The following is a 20,962-nucleotide window of genomic DNA, read 5'->3' as shown; positions in this document are numbered from 1 at the left end:
AGAGCAGCCCAGCATCGGAGAGATGGAGCCTGGCAGCGGCAGGGACGTGACTCACCCGAGGCTGCTTCTGGAATCGCCGCACCAGGAGCAGCTTCAAGGGCACCGGCCTGACCTTGCACTCAGCTCAGGACTTGCCCTGCCCAGGAGCCGTGTATCCATTCCCAAAGCACGGGGATGGGGGCCTGGTTCCCACACATGAGCACATGTCAGAACTCCCAGCAGCCCCTGCTCTGACCCCACCGATGCCAGCACACCACACCCCCTTGGGGGCTCTGACAGGATGGGGGGCTGAGGACGTGCATTTCTTGAGAGTCTGCCCAGAATGCTGGCACCGTGGTCTGGGGGCTGGCTTCGAGGCCCACTACCCTTGTGCAGGAAGCCTGATGCAGGAGTGATGGTGGAGGTGGCAGCTGCCTCCAATGTTGCCCTTTGCAACCGAGAAGGGTTTCCCCAGCAGGGCCAGTGCCCTTGCGTTTCCCCGCAGGGTAAACCCCCATCTGGGTGGGTACCTCCCCTCCATGGAGGGCCCTTACGCTTGCCTGTTCTCGGGAGCCTCCTCTGATGGGGGCCCAATCCCGCCTCGGCCCACTTCACCTGCTTAGTGATGGAGGCTCAAACTTTCCCCCAAATAACACGTACTGTTGCTTTTCTGGTTAGAAAGAAACAACAAAACCAAACCTTCCTATTGCTGAAAACTTAGAAAAGTACCAAACATTAAAAAGGGGGGATAAAGGAAGAAAGTTCACAGTAACCACCACCTCACTGTCAGTATTTTGATGCATTTTCGTATATTTCCTTGTAGCCCCATTGTTCTTTGTGTGCTTGCTAACATTAGAGTGAAAATGTGTAAGGCACTTAGAGTCCTGAAGACAAGAGCGGCTCTAACTGTGCTCTCTGCACCCGCCGCTGTTTTCATTATGAAATTCACAAAGGAGCGGGGTTTGCTGAGGACAGCGTTTTGGACAGCACGGGCAGGCCTTTGAGTCAGCGGCGAGAACATGGCGCAGAGGTCAGAACCGTCATCATCTGTGGGGTGGCGGGTGGCTCAGCCAGAAATGGGTTGGAGTCCATGGAGGCGGGGCAGGGAATGGAGAGCTGTAAGTGGCTGGCCTGTGCTCCCCGAGGCACTGGGGAGCCATTGTCCATTCTTGAGCAGGAAAGGACTTAACAGAGGCCACGCGTGCTGTGGAAGACTGACTGGGTGGATTGGGAGGGAGGGTGGGAAGGCAGAGGGAAGAGACATGGATACACAAACGGGGTACAGCCCAGGGCCCCCCCAGCCTCCTGCAACCTGGCCAGTGTTGTGACGTGCACGGGTCTACTTCTGAGCCGCCAGGATGGAGAGGGACTGGTTGATCTTCACCATGACGATGATGAGGAGGCCTCCGGTCAGCAGGAAGGTGGGCCAGAAGAGAGAGAACAGGAGGGTCTGGGGCCCGTAGAGGCGCCGGTACAGGACCCTGGTCTCATTCTCCCGCGTGGTCGAGAGGCAGTAGAAAACCCGGTGCTCGTGGAAATTGTCTCTGACTTTCTCCACGTCGGCCCGGGCCAGCTGGTAGTTGTCCAGGCTGCTTGGGATGTAGGAGCACTGCGGGGAGAAGCAGGAGTTCCTTTGGAGTGGGAGTCCCCATCTCTTAGCACCCAGAGATGAGTGGCTGGCCAGGAGTGAAGAACAGTGCCAGCGTTGGAGTCAGGCCCCTGGGGCGGGGGCGGGGGGGGGGAGCCAGAACTATCTAAGGCTACAGGGTGCCCTCACAGTATCATCTGTGAGCACGGTGGCCCTGTGGCTGCTCAGGGCCCAGCTGGAGTCCTGGCTCTGCTTCCAATCACTCACCCTTTCTGAGCCTTGATAGCTTCATCTCTTAAATGGGTTGAAAGCAATATCTTTTCCAACGATGTTATTAAAGGAGGACTTCAAGCTTCGCTAAGGAGACCAATGAGAGGCAGTGAGTGACACAGGCCCAGTGGCTCTGCATTTGGATTCAGGCCAGAGGTCACATGCTCGGGTACCTGCAGGGCTCACACGGGGATGCCCACTTATGACGCGGTGAGAGAATAAGAAGGCAGGTGCCACCTTGCCTGTGTGCCATAGAGAACTGTCAGGGAGTGGTGGGGCCTGGTGACAGGAGGCAGCCGGATGCACCCAGACTGGCAGTCATCACTCCATCTGGGGAGGGGTCACCATGGGATCCAGAAGACCTATTGCAGCCAGGCCTCCGACATGTCACGAGAAGCCAGAAAACCAGAGTTTAATGTGAACTCTCACATTCTGCAAATATTGGCAACAGTTCACATTGAACACCCTCTGTGGTCTCGCCCTGTGTGAGCCAGGCAAAAGGTGCTGGCCAGCCAGTATTAGACGCTGGGATGCAGAGGGGAGGAAGGGTGCGTCCAGGGGAGCGTTGTGCACTCGAGTGTGGCACACATTCAGTTCTGACACTGACTTGTTCTGAGGAGCCTCTGGCCTGCTCAGATGAGACCCAGCTGGAAAGCTCTGCAGAGGAGTGCAAGGCAGGGACCCTGGTTCTAGCTCTGCTCTGTGCCGGGAGGTCTGGGTATTGTTTATGGGAGCCTGTGGGAGATGTTCTGCAAGTGAGGGTACCCCCCTCCCCACCCTCTCCCCTCCAGCAGACCCCCTGGAGGGCTGGCCATCTGAATCACCAAGGGTAGGGCCCAGGAATCAAGTGATTCCTTCATTTTCAAAAGTTTGAGACCACTGGGCTAGAGCAATTATGTCCAAGAGCAACAATGTGTAAACTATTGAGCCAGCTTCTCCCCAGCCTCGGTTACTCCCTGGATTTGAATGAGGCCCTGACCTCACAGCTGCTGACCCTGACAGTGCTCAGTCCAGCAGAATGAAGGATGGTTGCATCAGAGTTCTGGCAGCCTGGGAAGTGGGGGAGTTGCATCCAGAAGTAGGTCACCAGCCAGCCAGCTAGGGAGCAGCTGAGGCTGGGGAGAAGTTGGCTCCTGGGGAATCTGGCATGCAGAGTTGTTGGGCACCTCAGGGTCCCAGTAGCAGATGGATTCAGAATCCTGAGCTGAGAGGGCCTAGCTCAAGTCTCCCCAGTGCTTCTGACTGTGATGTTGGGGAACCTAGCTCACTGAGTGATGTGTGGCTGTGGAGCCAGACAGGCTTGGGTTCAACTACCAATTCCAAATTGTGTGATCTTGGCAAGTGCCATAACTTCTCTGAGCCTTGTAAAATGGGTTTGTGAAGGTGCCTGCCTAGTTGACTTGTTGTGGGGATTAGAAGAGAGGATGCATATAAACACGTCACACAAAGCTGAGCACATAGTAAGTGCTCAATAAATGGGAGATGCTGTTATAATTAACTAGTGGCCCTGCACACGAATCTGTGCGCAAGCAGCTTGCTGCCGCTTGCCTCACCTGGCTGTCCGCCCACCGCTGCTCATAGCTCTCCACCGCACATAGCTGGCTGCCCTGCCCTCCTGCTGATCGGTCGTTACACGCCACTGCGTGACGACCATTTTCATATTACCTCTTTATTATATAGGATAATGATATTGGGACTTAACCATGATATTGCGAAGATAGCTCTTCCTTTCCCTTTTTAGAGAAGGGCCTTTCATACAGCACCCAGCTGGCCTGCTGCACCAGCCCCTTGCACCCCAGAGCTGAATGAAGTAGAGGGGCACCTGGCCCTTTGACCCAGCTGAGTGACAAAAACATGAAGGTACTTCCCCTGCCCCACATGCTAGCAGCCTGCCATTAGCAACTGCTCCTGGTCATGCCTGGGTACGATGGGAGAGAAGACAGAACAGCCGGTGGCTGCCTTCCAGAGCCAGACATGCCGCTGGCAGTTCATCTCAGGGGACAGTCTGGCCTCCTGTCCCTCTGAGCTGACAACCATAGCATCAGGGAGGCGGCCTGCAAGCCAGCCTGCGCCCAATCCCCGTCACACCATGATCGTGCCTGCCTGCCTGCCTTTGAAACTGTGCTGCTTGCTCCTTGGGATAAGTCAGGGGCCACTGAATGCCAGGAGAGGCAGGTGTCCCAGTGGGAGCCGATCCAGGGGCTTTGGGGGGCTCTTCCTCATCCTGGCAGGGCTGAGTGATGCCTGGAGTGATGGCAGAACAGGTCAGGCCACCTTGCACTGTCCACACCCACTTCTCCATGACCCCCAACCCCCAGCACTGTCCGTAATCCCACTGTCCCCCCAGACACTCTGCCCCTTCCCAGCCTATCAGCCACCAAAGTCTGACTGTCAGCATCCACCCTGCTTCAGGCCCAATCTTCCTCCCGGGTGTTTGCTGTGGCCCCGCCCCTCTGCCCAGTCACTGACCGGCACACTCCTCTGCTCCTCTCTGATCATGCGCCCTGGACCCCAAGCCCTGGAAAGACTCCAGGTTGCTCACCACAGGAATTCTCTACCTTTGAACCAGCTGGAGAGCCCAGACGCTGCATCCGTTGGTCAGGAGTGGGAGCCTGGTTTTGCTGTCCTCCCTTCCAGCCTTCTCCTGTGCCCTGTCCTTGACCTGTATTCCCCTCCATGTTTCTGTGGCCCTTGTGCCTGCCTGATATTTAAACGCCTAACCCCAATGCCTGGCACCCTCGCCTGCCTCACTGGTGGCTGGAAAGCGTCCCTCCCTCCTCTAATCCCACAATGTCCCCGCTTCCTCTCTATGGCCCGGCTCTCTCCCACCAGGATTACTTCCTGCCTGAGCCTTTTCCTCTTGAGTCCTAAGCCCCCAACACAGGACGTGCCCAATGACCGTTGAGTAAAAGAGGGAGCGAATGAGCAAATGAATATGGGCCGACTTGTATTTCCTTTAGGGGGGGCTACCATGTGGATTTGGGGGCGGGAGGGATGTGGGGAGGCAGTGATGAGAAAATATCCCAAGTGTTGCCTTTGCTCCAGCCCTGGACCCCAGCTTCCTAGGGTGAGGGATGCATAGGGGTTCCCTGGGGGGGTCAGCTCTGGGCCTGGCCTTTCATGTGACTTACAGAATGCGGTACTAACACCAGCGGCCACTTTATGCGTGCGTGCTATGCACCCGGCATGCAGGTTGGCACATTGGATCCAGTGCTCTTTGCACAAGAGCAATTCAGCAAAGGTGGAAACTGAGGCACAGAGGGGCTAAGTCAGCCGCCCCGGGTCACACAGCCAGTTAGTGGCACAGCAGGGATTCACACCGAGGCCTGTGTGACTCACACAGAAGAGCAAGGTCTGACTGGACCTCATGCCAGCTACGGTCCCTGGCCAAGGGGGTCATCTTTCTCAGCCCCCACTCTCCAGAGAGGAGCTAGGGAGTCAGTTAGGGACAGGCAATCACACCTGCCAGGAGTACGGGGACAGGTACCCATCCCCCCAGTTTGTACCTGCTGGTTCTGGTCCCAAGTGTCCTCCGTGTGGTACAGCACGGCCCAGCGGCCCACGGCGGACACGTTGACCCACAGGCACGGGTACTGGGCCACCTTCCTGCCCTCCAGCTCATCCTGGTCCCTGATGTTGGTCTCAATCAGGTGGCACGTGGATTCCTGGGTCCACACACTGGAGAGATCACACACACACACATATTTCAGAACCCGTGTGGCACAGACCACCCTGACTGAACCCCTTGGAGAGACCCAGGGCCGGGACTTGCATCACCCCACGAGCACCCGGCACTGAAGGAGTGTGACCCAGGGTCCCTGGGCCCAGGGGAGGACACAGAATCCGAATGTCAATGCCGATGGCCTCTTGGACCTCATCCACATAATGGTCTTTAAAACCCGGGGGAACTTTGATGAAGATTCCCACATCCAAGCCATACCCCAGAACGGATGGATGAGGCCCAGGCCCTGGTTGTTTTGAAAAGGGCAGGCACGTCATCTTCATCCTCAGAGATGGAAGAGAAGCTCGGAGAGGTCAAGTGACTTTTCCAGGGCCGCACAGGACCTGAAGTCAGGTCTGGGTGGCTTCAGAATCTGTGCCCTTTCCCCTAAAAAGTGGAGGTGAAGGAGGGTTTCGTCTGTGCTGGGTGGGGAGGGTGGTGGGGATCGAGCTTAACCTGGAGGTGCTTTGTCAGAGGTGCACGGCTGCTCTGAGCAGTCAGGTGCCAGCCTGGAATCTCTCCAGGGTGTCAAAAGGGAGAAAGGAGCCGACTCCAGGGAGGCTAACAGACTCATCAACACATCAGCAGCAAAGCAACTGTGACCCCTTCATCAGGCGAGGGGCTGGCAGGAGCGGGACTGGCGTGTGCCCAAGGCGAGGGGCTGAGACTTGGCCTAAGAACAGGCCAGGAGAACTGAGTGTGTTTGTTCCAGATAGAGCTGGATCAGAAACGTCACCGCTCTCCCTTCAGAAGCTCACGTGGTTGACATGTCAGGGAGCAAGGGCATGGAACATTCTCCGAGATCCAGAGCAGAGCTCCGGGGAAGCGGGTTTTGGCTCAATGTAGACAGGTCCTACTTATCAGAAAGTAGGTGTGTACAGCGAGGTAGTGAGCTCCCCGTCACTTGAGATATTCCACGGGAGGCTAGATACCCACTGACCGGAGGCTTCAGACGGGGAGTCACACTGTGCAGATGGGGTACACGGTTCTGTGACTGACGCCTCCTGGCATGCAACTCACTGGAGCATTTGTTCTGACCCTTTGATGTTTCCCGTGGAAAGGCCTCCTGTGTGTTACCTCCAAGTCCCAGGATCCCAGACCAGCAGGGACCAGTCTGGCCTTCCCTCCACCCTCCCTGCATTGGAATCCTTGACCCTACGAATGAGGATTCCTGCTGGCATGAGGGTCCCGGGGAAGGGTAGGAAGAAGTCTGGGGTTCCTCACAGACCGGACCTTAGGGGAGCGGCTGGAGGCTGGGGACAGGCCAGGAGGGTGCGTACCTTTTCTGGTAGAGGGGCAGCATGGTCGTGCAGAGAATGTAGTAGGCGATGACGGCACACACCACCATGGCCACGCCCAGGCAAAGGGCTCGAGTCTCTCCCCGCTTCTGGGCCATCACCAGCTTCTTCCCCATGTCCGCTGGGGACAGCAGTCATTGCTAAGGCCACAGAGACACATAGGCATGAGCAGCATAGGTGACAGTCCACAGAGGGAAGACAGGTAAGAGGGAAGGGGCCTCCAATATTAATATCGCCCCTATTTGTATATGGAGCCTGGCAATGTCAGACGGCTTTTTTGGACCCCAGTAAGCTTCCCAGCAGCTCCGAGAAGCGATGTTATTAACTCCCTTCTACAGACGACCGACCTGTGGCTCAGAGAGGTAAAGTGACCTGCCCAAGGTCACAGTGTGCGGTCGGCTCAATAGTGATTCCAAGATGTCCATGTTCTCGGCCCTGGGATCTGTGATTGTTACTTAACATGGCAGAGACTTTAAGGAGCTTGAGATCACCCACATGGGTTATCCATGTAGACCCCCAACGTCCTTACAGGAGGAGGCAGGTGGAGACTAGACTCAGACGAGAAGAAGGTCATGTGACCAGGTAGGCAGAAACTGGAGTGATGCCACACGTGCCAGGGATTGCGGGCAGACACCCCCCCCCCCCCCCCCCGCCCTGGCAGCCAGAGGAGGCGAGGAACCTCTGGAGGGAGTGCAGTGCTGGTGACGCCGTGATCACAGCCTTGCCAACATCTTGCCAATTTGGGGCTTCTGGCCTCCAGAACTCTGTGCAAGTAGATTTCTGTCGGCGTGGCCGTTTGTGAAGGCGGCAATAGGAAACTGGCACGGGAGATACACTCATTCCTCGAGCAGCAGGGGCAGGACATCCTAGGACGCTGTCCGAGAAACCAGGGCCTTCACAGTTCTGCCCGCCAGCCCCACAGCAGGGCCCAGCCGGGGGCAGCAGGCAGAGGACCCAGCAGGCAGCCACAGGCAGTGGGGGCGGCTTGAGGTTCCCGCAGTCAGGGTTCTGTGAGGCCACCTCCCTCTTCAAGCAAGGGCAGAGGCCTTCAGTGGCTGCAGCAACTGCTCTCTCTTCTGGCGGCTTGAGCCACCCGGGGCGAAGCAGAATGGGGGGTGGGGGTAGCTGGCACCTCTCCTCTTTCCTCCTCACTTTCCTTCTGGGCATCTGCCTCACCCGGTGCAAGCAGAGGCCCTCCCCCTCACCCCCCTGCCCCGGGCCACTGAACACCCTCCAGGGGTGTGACTGGCACCTGGCACCTGACAGCTGCCAGCTTCTGTCCCTTATGGGGTTCCCATCTGTTCTGTGACTTGCCCCATCAGCCTTTGGGTACATTTCCTTGTTGTTTTGTTGGTTTAGGGTACCCATAGTTCATTTCTACCAAAGATACCAGGGGCATGGGGCCCTCTCTCTGTGATCCCCTGCTTTGGGGAAATTTTAGCCGGATATCAGGAAGAACTGTATTTTCCCTGCCAGGCCCCTAAAGTAATAAACAGGTTATTTTTTGTACATTAGTGAGTGTCCAGGAGGGAGACATTGGTCCAGAGGGATTTTCAGCAAAGCACTTTATTTTCCACTTAGGCTTCCCTCCCAAGTATTGGCTGTTTCAAGTGCCCCCAGAGATCCTTTCCCCCTTCTCCCCCCGCCCACTCCTCCCCCACTGTCCTAAAGAGAAGATCCTGGGATCAGGCACCAAGGATATATAACATTGTCACTGCCTCCAAGATGACTGACAGGGATGACACCCAATGGCAAGTTTTCCTCCTTCATCTGGGGCACTGAGAAGTGGGGTTCCCCTACATTCTAAGAGACATTACAGTGTCACAGGGAGTACATTTTCCTGGGCTGACCTCTGGGCAGCAGCCCTCTCTCCGGCTGCATTGGCAGCTGGGACCTGAGGGCCAGGGCTCTGCCTCCCACCTCCCAGCTGAAGTTCAGATGCCAGCAGTTCCGGTCCCCAGTGGCACCAATGTCAGCCCCTCTGGACCCCGAATCCCGGTGCACAGCCCCTGAAGAAGGGTGTTCCCACTGCCAGCTCCCTCCAAAGCCCTCCCCTCCCCTCCCGTCCAGCCTGCGCTTTGCAGAAACTCCCCCAAGTGCTCCGGGCACACAGTACTCACAGTCTCCCGGCTCCCTGGAGTCTTCAGCAGGCAGGCACTTTCTATCTGCCCGGCCCCCAGCCCCCGCCCCAAAAAGCGGCCGCCTGAGCTCCAGCAGGAAGCTGGGGCTGCCAGCCGTCTCTGTTTCCAGGGAAGCGGCCTTTGGTCCCCATCTGGGATTAGCCTCCATGCCCAAACATGGTCAAGTCTGAGCGCACAGCCTGGGACACACACTCAGAGCAGGTACCAGCCTGCAGGAGGACGGAGGGTGGCAGCTGCTACCCAGGCCCCGAACCTGCATTTCCCAGAGTCCCCTGGGAAAGGGGTATTAACAGCAGCACAGGGCAAGACGGGAAGCCAGGAAAGACTGTCCTGGTGTTTGGAAAACACTTCTTCCCTCAGTCTCTCTGAGCTGGTGGAGCGGCTGACAAGCCCCGAATGGGACATGGTTTTCCTTTAGTTGACTGACGTGGGGGAGAAGGAGGAGCTGAAGCTGGAGTGGGCGGGGCTTGTCAGCCACTGGGGGGCTGGCATATCGCTGGGCCAGCCAAGCCCTCCTTTCTCTGGCGTGTGCATGCCGTGTGGCCCTGGGCAAGTCGTGGCACCTCTCTGAGCCTCTGCCTTCTCATCTGTGCTGTTGGGGTTTTGTAAACTCCCTTTGTTCAGGGTAGTGATGAGGACTAGAGATGGTGGACATTCGTGGCAGAGAAACAGAACTTACATTTTAAAGACCAACCAGGCAGAAGCAGGGACCGCCACCGCTCCAGCTGCTGCTCGCCAGCCATGGGCAGGGCCAGCCCGCTGTGTCAGGTGGCCTCCCAGAGACTGTCCAGGTGTGGTCCGGGGTCGTGCCACAGCTTCGTTCCCCTCACTGAGGCAAGAGAGCATCAGCGTTTGCAGGCAACACAGGTTCCCAGATTTCTCCCCGTTTCCTCGTCTGTGAAGCGGTTGTTGTGAGGATTAAACATCAGGGACAGACGAGCCCAATTCTATGGGCCCCTCCTGACTGTCAGGCATGTCTCTAGCCCTCGCTTTACCCAACAGTGAGGTAAAGAAGTCGAATCTGAGCCCCGGGGGCTTAAGCACCGGGTCCACGGTGACCCTGCGCTAAGGGCCAGAGCCAGATTCGAAGTCAGCCCTTCCAGATCGCAAAGCCACGCTCCCGCTGAGCCTGGTCCTGTGCTGAGACGTGAACGCTCACCTGCATTGCACAGTCACCTGCCACCTGACCGGTGCCCAGGGAGGGAGGTGTGGCCCGGCATGCCTGCTGAATGAGTCCGCCCCCGCCCCCCACTCCCGCCTCGGCCACCGTGAGGCAGCCTGCCCAGCAGGCCGTGGAATGACACTCCAGCAGTAAGTCCCCGCCTCCCTTTACTAATTGAATCACATTAACAGGAGAGTAAATGGTCTGTTTCATGGACATCACAGCAAAGGAGGTCTCTTAAGGCCTTAGCCCTCGCAGGTGGATTGGCATGAGGGTCATGGGGCCTGGAATGAATCCCCAGAGGAGTGGTTTCCAGGGATGGTTCTTGGTCCACTCAGGAGCCAGAAGAGTCCTCCTGGGCCCGTGAACTGGTGCACAAAGGCCAGTCTTCCTCCCGCTCCCTGGGTGAGAGGCGCAGGGCAGCAGCGGGCCCTTTTTAAGGATGACCAACGGGCTGCTTGCATGTAATCAACTAAATGACTTCTCAGGGGTTACGTGTTTGGAATTTATAAGCCAACATTAGCATTCTTCCCAAGGTTCTTTTCCTCTCAGAGGATGGGGACAGGCAGGGAAGGGGGCGGGGGAGGCGAGCTCCTTGCTGCAAAGAAGTGAGCCCGAGCCAAATGCTTTGACCAGCCTTGCTTTGGATGAAAACCCGGGTCCCTGGCTGGCTTTGGGGTTGTGTGTGACAGGCGATTGTAGGTGGAGGGCAAGGAACTAGTGATGCTACCATAGCAAAGACTGGAGCTTGGCATTAACACGGGCTGTTAGAGTTCACAAAATGCCCTCCCTGCCTTCAGTCTTCCAGCAACCCCATACGGTCACAGTCATCCGTTCGGGAAGAGATTTGTCTACCCATTTTACAGAGTGGATAACTGAGGCTCAGAGAGGTTAACTAAATTGTCCAAGGCAAGTGACTTTGCCTCTCCGAGCCTTGGTTTGCCCACCTCTAGAATGGAGATCATGTGTGTTCATTCTTTGTGGCATCCTCACAGGAGGTGGTCTTGTTTCCATTCTCTGCCCAAGGTCACTCCCCCAGCATGTGAGGGATGGAGCCTGGATGTGAACCTGTGCTTGCTGCCTCCACCATCCATCCTGTGCCCCCCCCTCCCGCCCCCCGAGTCCCCTCTCTCGGTTCCCAAGAGGACCCGTGTTCCTTATGACATCTGCTTCAGCTGCTTGACAAGCCCCCTCTCCTCGGTCCACGGCCCTCTCCTGGCTTGTGCATCCACTAATTTATTTAAACCCTTTTGAATCAATATCTATTCTCTGCCGCCACTTGGAATAATAAGTCCCATAAATCAACTTGGCAACTGTGTCCTGAGCCCTGCGGAGGGTGTCACTGGCTGAGTGCCACGGGAGCGGGCGCGAGTGGCCCTCAGTCAGTCACAAACACGTGAAGACCTACTGTGCGCGTCTCTGAAGACATCACTGTGCTGAGGTGGGCCAGGCCTGGCCCCTTCTGTGTGTGTGTGTGTGGGGGGGGGGGGATGGATTTTTTAAACTGCAAAAAAGACAGAATGGGAATAAATAAAATGATATGCTTAAGGGAGAGAGTAACAAAGGGCAGAGGAAATCAGTGACAGGGTGTTCACAGATCTGAGCAGAGTTTAAGGACGGGACGATTAAATGTCAATATATGGGTTAAAGGCCAGGCGGGACTTGACGAGGAACACGAGAAGGTTGCTCCCTGTGAATAAAGGGACACCCTGCTCCTTGCTCCTGCGACTCTGAGCTATAGTCCCCTCACCTCATCTTTCGGACCTGGTGACAAGGTGTTTCAGCCCGCTGTGTTGCTAACGTCGCTGTAAGCAGCTTGAAACTCTCCTTGAAACAAGGAGGAACATAAGTAAATACAGAGCGCTGCTGTCCGTCTGCGCAGCACGGGCGATGCTGCCTGCGCTCTCCTCCTGCGAACCCTCCCAGCCCCAAGCTCACCGTGGAGACGTGGGCGATAGCGACAAGGCACAGAGATAGCCTGTCACTCGGGGGGACCTGCTGGGAAGGAGAGGGCGGGTGTCCTTCCCACACTCACCAAAGGATGCAGGTTCTCTCCCTGCACCTGCTGGTGAGCTCTCCCCTCCCAGGGGCTCGGTCCTGGGTCCTCGCCTCACCTCCTGTCCCCTCAGCCACTCTCCCCGCCTCCCGGGCCAGCTCAGTGCCTGGATGTAACACGCTCAGAGCACAGTGCGTGCTCCTTCCCGACAGTTCCTCTCTCTCTGCAGCTCTACGTGGATTCACGTGGCTTCTCCATTAACCGTGCTCCCCACGGGAGGGGGAGCCACCCAAGATCGGGGGCAAGAACTGTTCAGTGTCGCATCGCTAGTCCTGGAAGAAGAAACGAGTATCTTGGGTTTTAAGAAACAGTTGTCTCTTGTTTGGTTTGGGGGGAAAAAGAATCTCTTGCTTTTAAATTTCTGTTTACGTTTCCAAGTGTACGGCAGAACTTCTTCAAACACAAAACTGCAACTCTACCCACTGCACAGCGCGCCCTTCCTCCCTCCTCCCAGCCCTGGCAGCCACCACTGTGTTTCCTGTTTCTGTGAGTCTGTCTACTGTAGATGCCTCACAGAAATGGGATCACACAGTATTTGCCCTTTCGTGTCTGGCTTATTGCACTTGGCGTCATGTCCCCACGACTCATTGATGCTGCGGCGTGTGACCAGAAAGAAATCTGTCGCTTCTGAATGTGACAGCGTACCGTAACCCTTCCCCACACCGTGAAGCATCTTTACGGGGCTGTGCATATGCCGTCACCTGGGTAAACCACAATGCATTTCATCGAAGCTCTGCTGTTGGCTGCTTAGCAATGGTGCTTGTTTAGTGGGACTCAGAGTCGCCCTGTGCTGGTCGGTGGGTCTGTCCCACCCTCACTGTCACTTGCACCCAGTATCATTTTTCCTGAACCGACAGGAAGGAGGGAGAGTGGATCTAGAAGGATGCACTTTGGGGACCAAATCCTGCACATAGAGATGAGAAGGCCATAGAATTGGAAGAAGTTCGCAGGTTTCTATTTTGTTTTTTCTTTTTGCCTTTACCAGGCCTGATTTGATCCTTGGAAAGAGAGACACAGACAGAGAGAGAACGGGAGATGGAGGCTGCGGGAACTCCTTCATGGGGTAGCTTGTGGGACTCAGAACGTAAGATGTGCCACTTTGGGGCCCAGACGACAAAGTGGTTCTCCCACGTCCGCTTAATCTGGCTCTGGGGTGATGAGAACTGAGGGCTCATAGTGACGCTGTGGCCCTGGGCAGCGGGCCCTAGAAGGGGAGTCTGCATCATCACCTTAGGCCGCTGCAGCCAGCGGAGGCAGCAGCCCGACACCCCTGTCCCAGTCGGGGTCCCGCGGGAGAGGCAGGGCGGGGTGCGCTGGGGCAGGCTCATCCCAGCTTCCTGAGAACCTGCAGCAGCTGGTTGTTCAGCCACTGGGAGCTGGAAGCCGCCACGGCAGGTGTATCTATTCCGTGCAGATCTACACACATTGCACATCAGCCCTTTTCTGGAGAGCCGGTTTTCCAGCACAGGAGTTCAGAAGACACACAGAAATGGGAATTCGAAGAGGTTTTAGGAACCACTGACACAGGTGTGGACAGGGAGGGGGTGGGAAGCACAGGGAATAGTGTGCCCCGCAGGCTGGCCACGTGGGGCTGAGGGATGAGGGAAAGCAGCTGTGTCCAGTTCTACACACTTGAGTCATTCAATACAGTAACCACTAACAGCATATGGCTACTGAGCACTTGAAAGGGGACTAGAGTGAATGGAGAACTAAATGTTTAATTTTGTCTAATTTTAATTAACTTGAACTTAAGTAGCCACGTGTGACTAGTGGCTACCTTATTGGACAGACATCTCCAGAGCCGTGAGCTGCTGGCCACCCCACTGCCCGGCACTGCCCTCCCATTTCCTACCTCGCAGCCTGTCTCAGGCAGGTCCTGGGAGACTCCCCCAGCGCCCTCTGCCCCTCCGCCTGGGGCCGGATTCGGAGTGGCCTTCCTGAAGCTCCTGGCCAAGCCCCAGCCCCTGACTCACTCTGAGCCAGGACCCCAGGGGGAAGCCATCCCTTGCACCTAAGGCTGGCATTGGGCTGCCTGGGCGAGCGGTCCCTGCAGCTACTCCCTGCAGATGCTTAAAAGGAGGTGCTACAGAGAGGTTTTTTAATCGCTCTTGTCACACACCAGGAAAATGCCGTCTGTCATCCATAAATAATCAGATCGCACCCACAAAGCTCAGGGTCTGCATTTACTCTCAGTGCAAACACTGTTGCAAGCTTCGCTGGAACGTTGTCTGGGAGTTCACAGTATCGGTTGGAGCTGTGCTTGGTCTCGGAGGATATACTCTCCCGGAAGACCCTGTCTCTAAGGAGGGAGCGGTGGAGGCATTCAAAGCCTGCTTTAAAAAAAAAAAAAAATCACCATTTATTGAGAGTTTTCTTCGTGCCAGAAACGGTGCTCGTCCCTGTGCGTTCCTCACAGTGCTAGGCTCTAGGGCCGCTGTGACAAATCGCTATGAACTGGGCGGCTTAGAGCAACAACAATGTGTTCTCTCCCTGTCCTGGAGGCCAGAGGTCCAAAACCAAGGGGTCAGCAGGGCGATGTCCCCCACGGAGGCTCCAAGGAGGATCCCTCCTGGTCTCTCCCAGCTTTGGTGTCCCCCGGTGTTCCGTGGGTGGTGGCTGCTTCACCCCAGCCTCTGCCTCTGTCTTCACATCCTTCTCCTCTTCTGCATCACTTTAGGCAGCTGCAGCCAGCAATGTAGCAGCCAACTGTCTATAAAGACAGTTATCATTGGACTTAGGCTCCATCCAGGGTGATCGCAAGATCCTTAGCTTCCTTACATCTTCCTTTTTCCACATAAGGCCACATTCATAGGTTCCTGGAATTTGGACATGGACATATATATGGGGGAGTGGGGGAAGCAGTGCACCATTCAAGCTACTACACTCATCTCATTTAATCTTCATAATAACCCCAAGAAGGAGGTGAATTAGCCCAGGTGGTTTAACTGTTGCAACAGCCCCAAGATTTTAATGGTTTTACTCAATAACAGTGCAGGTCTCACTCTTGGAAAGTCCAGTGTGTATGCTTTTGGATGGATGGTTTCTAGGGGAATCAGGCTCCTTTCTTCTTGTGGCTCCTCTGTCTTATGACCGTGAGGTCACCCTGGCATTATCCAGCCAATAGACTGACTACAGGGAGGAAGTGAGTGCAGAGAGAGAATGTGGATGATCAAATGCCTGATACTTAACCACTGGGCCTGGAAGTGAAAATGCAGGACTTATTCTCAAGTTTCATTTGTGAGGACTGGTCACATGGTCCCGCCCAGCTGCAAGGGAGCCTGGGAAATGTAGTCCTGGATAAGCAGCTGCTTCTCAGCCAGAATACAGCACTAGGGGCTCTAAGAGGCATCAAACTTGGTTGGTCAGCAGGCCATGACTGCCATGGTATCATTCATTCATTTATTCCTCATTCATATACTTGACTCGTTCATTTACTTATTTTTCAGAAAGAAGCTCAGGAGACTTAAGTGATTTGACTGAAGTCTCAGAGCATCTTCTATAATAATAAAAGGGTAATATGCTAATTAGACCGGACATCTTCCGGACGCCATTCTGGACATCCTTCCTGATGAAGCCGGGGCTGGAGGAGGGAAGCAGCCCGGGTCCCGGGTGCTGGAGGGAAGCCTGTGCCGGCAGCCAAGGGAAGGAAGGCCTACTCTTGCACAAATTTTCGTGCATCAGGCCTCTAGTTTAAGTCATAATTCAATAACTCTGTATTAAGGGTCAGCTGGATTAAGTGCCCCTCCTTCATGTGGGCGTGTTCTATCATGGAACTTAGCTCCCTAGGTGTTATCTATCCTTGTGTGGGTCAGGAACAAGATTGGTGAGGTTTGTCTACATGTGCCTTCCCCACCCCAAATACTCCGTCCTTTGTCCTAGACGCTCAGATTCTCCTTCCCCTGGTCCCACTGTCCCTCTGGAGATCGAGGAGCGAGAGCTGGCATCACAGAGGCAGGGGCAGAGGCAGCATAGAGCTAAGAGCTGCAGAGGGAGGAGGTGACCAAAAATCCATGTGGGTCAGGCGTCCTCAGCGGCGTTTTCCAGTTTGACATGTGAGGGTTTTGGAGCAGCCGCGGTCAGGAAACATCCAGGAGCAGAGGGAGAGTAGGAGAAGCTTGACTGAATTTTGAATGTTGTCCACTTTCATGTGTTTGAAGGAAAGCGGTGACTTTCTGTTTAAGTTGTTTAAATTCCTTTCATTTAAACTGCACTTCATGACGGCAATTCCATGCAGAGGGACTGCGCTGTGAGTGGGGTGACCACAGGCCCCCTTAGCCCAAAACCCGTGTGTACTCTGGTCAGCCCCTCTCCCTCCCCACAGCGTCCCGGTTTTAGGTGGGTGGTCACCTTAACCTTGGACGACACTGGCTTCGAGTGTGTAGGTCCATCCACAAGGCCAGGTGCTCCCCTAGGTTGGAGATGGCGGCCAGTTCACCTCTGGATGCCAGGCCTGGCTCAGGCCCTGACACCAGCAGGTGCCAAGAAGCAGATGCAGGAACCAGGAAGGGCAGAGCTGTAGTTTGGTCCAGGCCTTTGCCCTCGGAATGCCAGGCTCCTCCTGCTATGCTGGCTGTGATCCCGGAGCTCTCCTCACACAGCGGGACAGCAGAGGGTGCTGGCGTGGGCCTCGCGTGCCAGAGGGATTCAGAGAGGGGAGCTTCGCACGGCTCTGAAACACCGGAGAGCAGTTCCCAGGCCTCTCACTGCAGAGGACAGGGCCTGGGACAGCCCATGGGAGCCCGCCGTCCTGGTCCTAAAAAACGATACATTTCCCCTGTGTGTTGTGGTGAGGGTTCGAGGGGTGAATACCCAAAAGCTCCTAGAACAGTGCCTCAGGCACAGTCCGTGCTCACAAGCTCGGAGCGAGGATCTGAAGGGTTAGCTACAGTGTCTGGCCAGCATTTTCCAAGGCCAGTTTGGCTGATGGCCAAATTTGAATCCAGAGCATGATCCAATTTTGCAATTTTTGTTCTAAGCTCCAGTGTAACCATCAGAAGGCCGGGAAAAGCCATCAGAGGGCCCGTGAGCCTCTGCCAGCCTCCTGCCTGGCCAGCGTGCCCCGTGCAGGTCCCCGGCTCCACACAGGGCACTGCAGACACAGCATGGCCTGCCTGCCTGTCCTTCCTACACCCTCACATGGAAGAGGAAGGCTGGCAGGTGTGGGCGTTTTGGGGGTTTTTTGTGTGTGTGTTTTGAGCTCATCTTCTCTTTTGGACCAATGAAAAGAACGGTATTTTAATGGGCCCTGTGGACAGGGAACTGACGTTGCTTCCCTAGGCTGAGCGCCGGAGCGGAGGTCAGGGCGGGATTAATAAGGAGGCTATAAGTGCACTCTGTGGCCGTGTCTCTGTGGGCAGAGTGCTCTGGCTGGGGAGGAAGGGAGAGAATGAAATTATGCTGGGAGAACACACGAGTACGGGTGGAAAGGCAGGCTCCGCAGACTGAATGGACCGCAGTGAATCTGTAGGAGGGGCGCTGAGGTTGGCGGGGCATCGCTGCAGAGATGCCTGGGAGGGTCGAGAATCAGGGCCCACAGCCAGGCGTGTCCGCTCCGGAGCTGGGCCCTACTTACTCCTGCCCATGCCCTCTGCGGGGACCTTTAGTGCTGTTTTCCTGGGATGACAGGTCATTATATTTACCAGACTTTCTCTCAAGGCAAATAGATGTGCGTGGCCACACACCCAGTGAACGCTTATTAAGTATCTTCTGTGTCCCAGACCCCAAGGGGCACTGTGGTTCAGAGGGGAACAACGCTGGCTTCAGGCTGCCCTCGGGAGCACAGACACACCAGGTGGCCAGTGGGGAGATGCTACTGATTAGCTGTGGCTTTCCCAGGGCCTTAGGCTGAAGGACTCCCCATATCCTCATGGCAACCCGGTGAGACCTGCAGTCACCATTGTCCCCATTTTGCAGAAGAGGAAACTGAGGCCAGAGAGGTTAGGTGAGCGGTTCTCAACCTGTGGGTCGCGACCCCTTTGGCGGTCGAACGACCCTTTCACAGGGGTCGCCTAAGACCATCCCGCATATCAGATATTTACATTACGATTCATAACAGTAGCAACATTACAGTTATGAAGTAGCAACGAAAATAATTTTGTGGTTGGGTCACAACATGAGGAACTGTATTTAAAGGGCCAAGAAGGTTGAGAACCACTGGGTTAGGTAATTTATCCAGATGCACTAAGGGTTCTCAACCAGGTTTGGCCAAGAAGTCCACATGGAAATCCGTAAATTATTTTCTTTCTTTCTTTTTTTAACTCATGCCAAGTAAGCCACAATATCTTTTCAAATGAATATACCTTTTGCCTCAGCAATTCCACTTCTAGAAACTGAGCCTACAGGGGTATAAATATGGAGCTACAGAGATGAGGTCTTGATTAGAATGTAGGACACAACCCGCATCTCCACTTAGAGGGGTTATTTAGATAAACGTGGTGCCTCCGTGTAAAACAAGCTGTTCAAAATGACACCGGGCCAGCCTAGAAAGACACCTACGCTGAACACGTTAACAAAAAAGCCCAGGAAAACTGCCTGTTTGTAAACAGCGATTTTGTCTGAACAGTGGGATTCCTAATGACTTTCAATTGCTTCTCTTTGCTGGTCTATGGGCTCCAATTTTCCTGCAATGAACAAGTACTACATTTGTAATAAGAAAGAAACTCAATAAAAGTTATTGAATAAAAGAATAAATAGCCGTAAATTATTCTCTCCTGAGGAGTTAGTGGGCCGTGGCGGCTCCGCCAGGACCTTCCTCCCTCTCCCAGGGTCCACCCTCAGCCAGTGGGGACAGCGCGAGGTCAGGGTGTCCATTCGCCTGGCTCCCTCTCTGTGGTCGCCCGGGGCAGGGGGTCACTTTCCGGGTGTCTGGCTTCTGGTGACCTCCCCGTCCCGCTGCAGGGAGAGTGATAGTTCTGCCCCCCCAGCCCTGACCCGAACACTCGCTGGTGTTTTCTCGACACCCCGCTGACCGCGCCACCATCAGTCCGTTGGTGATCAGCCTTCCCCAAATCACCCAGAAGTCGTGTGGCAACCGTTTCCAGCTGCGAATCTGACAGATACATTCACCCGATTTTCTTCAGTCCTAATTCTCTACCATAGAATGATTCCCAAACTGACCTGTCCAACTTAACCTTGTATCCGATACCTGGTCTTGCCTGCTGGACACCTTCGTTTGGACAAGCAGGGAACTTGCTTGTCCAACCCGCCCATAACGGGATGTCTCAGTCTATCCCCACACTCAATTCCCTCTCCTTTTCCACAGGCATCCCCCCTCCACTCCTCCAGCTCCCACCCGCACAGTCTTCTCTCCCTGCCCCACCTCTCACGCTTCACATCCCATCGGTGCGCAAAGCCTGTGAAATCAGCCCCAGCGATGTCTTTTCCGAACACCCCTTCCCACCATTGCTCCAGCCCCTCCTTCATCCAGTGCCTCCTGTCTCCCCCCCCCCCCAACAACTCCCCCCGCCTCAGTCCGTGTTATGTGTGACTTCTTTGCAATAGAGTCCTGATGCCATCTGCCCTCTGCTCCTAAACCAGCGCCCCTGGGACCAAGCCCAGAGTCCCCAACCTTTCATCCAGCATCTTCCACACACTTCTCAGCCTCATTTCTCACCACCCGCCCACATTTACAACCTTCTCTCCACATAGACGTTGTGTATATGGTAGAACCACGGAGTCTTTTATACAAAAAGGCCGTCCTGTCCCCAAGCCTTTGCTCCTGCTGGGTCCTCTATGGATCACGGTCCCTCTACCTTCCCAGGGGTGCCCCAGGGCTGCAGCATCCTCTCGTCCCCGCATGGTCCCCTCGCTGACTCCCATCCCACAGGGACCAGTTCCTCCTCCTCACCCCATAGCCCTTCCCCTGCATGCCTTTCCCGAAGGGCTCATTTTCCACTCCTTCTTGGGGGGGGGGAGAGGGGTGTTTTGGTTAAGACTGTGCTGTCCTTGAGCCCAGTGGCCTTTCTGATGTGTCTTTGTGCCCATGAGCTCAGCCGGAGGTCCGGGTCAGGGCAGGTACGTGGTCCCTGAGTGGATGGGTGCTCCGGCTCTGCGGCGTGGTCCAAAGTGGTCATGGTCTGAGTGGCTGGGAGGAAGGGGCCCGGCAGACCCAGCCTCCAGTGCCGACCTCTGCAAAGGCAAACCACGGCCAGGCCCCAGGAGGCTGTGAGGCAGAGACCAGAGATGTGCGAGGTTCCCCAGCGGAGGAGGAGTGCGGACCACGGCGGGACACGATGTCAGCAGCCAAGGGGGCAGTGACCAGGAGGTGGAGGAGGGGGGAGGAAATAAAGTCAATGGCAGGGCCCCTCCCTGCCCAGTGCCATCAACCTGCCTGACCACCCCCAATGTAGATGCTCCCCTTGGAAGGAGGAAGGAGACAGGTAGACAGAGCTATGGATTTGCATAGAATCCTGAAATCGCTGAACTTACTTGAAAATGACTAAACTGGGGTTTTGTGCCTCAAGCAGAAATGGAGCTTGGAGGGGGAAGTGCCATGCTGTTCTAGAAGGGAAGTCACTGCCTCGAATATCTGAGCTGTGTGACCTTTTCATATATGAGGTTGTGCACATACCAGTGCTCAGTATAGTGTGTGCGATCTCACGGCGCTAGGGAGACCATGGAATTTATTGGTTTAACTGGGACAGTTCCGAGACGGGAGGGGGTGCTGTTCATAACTGCACCAGGATGCAGGCTGAGTGAGCGCAGCGTGTGGCTATCCAAGAGCTAGCCCTCCCGGTGTCCGCGTGAGA

At 55.6% G+C, this 20,962-nt stretch overlaps 2 protein-coding genes across 2 annotated transcripts in view; one reads left to right on the top strand and one right to left on the bottom strand.

Moving 5' to 3' along the window:
* Nucleotides 1–20,962, top strand: part of KCNIP1 (potassium voltage-gated channel interacting protein 1) — a 250,470-nt gene that overhangs the window by 16,582 nt on the left and 212,926 nt on the right. The gene's annotated exons all lie outside the window — the stretch shown is intronic.
* Nucleotides 518–9,366, bottom strand: KCNMB1 (potassium calcium-activated channel subfamily M regulatory beta subunit 1). Its single transcript, XM_036315165.1, has 4 exons — nt 8,977–9,366; nt 6,839–6,996; nt 5,344–5,515; nt 518–1,588 (listed from the first exon to the last, which is right to left on the bottom strand). The coding sequence occupies exons 2-4, from the start codon at nt 6,970–6,972 to the stop codon at nt 1,319–1,321; spliced, it is 576 nt and encodes a 191-aa protein (XP_036171058.1). The 5' UTR covers nt 6,973–6,996; nt 8,977–9,366; the 3' UTR covers nt 518–1,318.

This window comes from Myotis myotis, unplaced genomic scaffold (genome assembly GCF_014108235.1).
Source record: "Myotis myotis isolate mMyoMyo1 unplaced genomic scaffold, mMyoMyo1.p scaffold_m19_p_6, whole genome shotgun sequence".
NCBI lineage: Eukaryota > Metazoa > Chordata > Mammalia > Chiroptera > Vespertilionidae > Myotis > Myotis myotis.
This window is presented reverse-complemented; position numbering and strand designations above follow the sequence as displayed.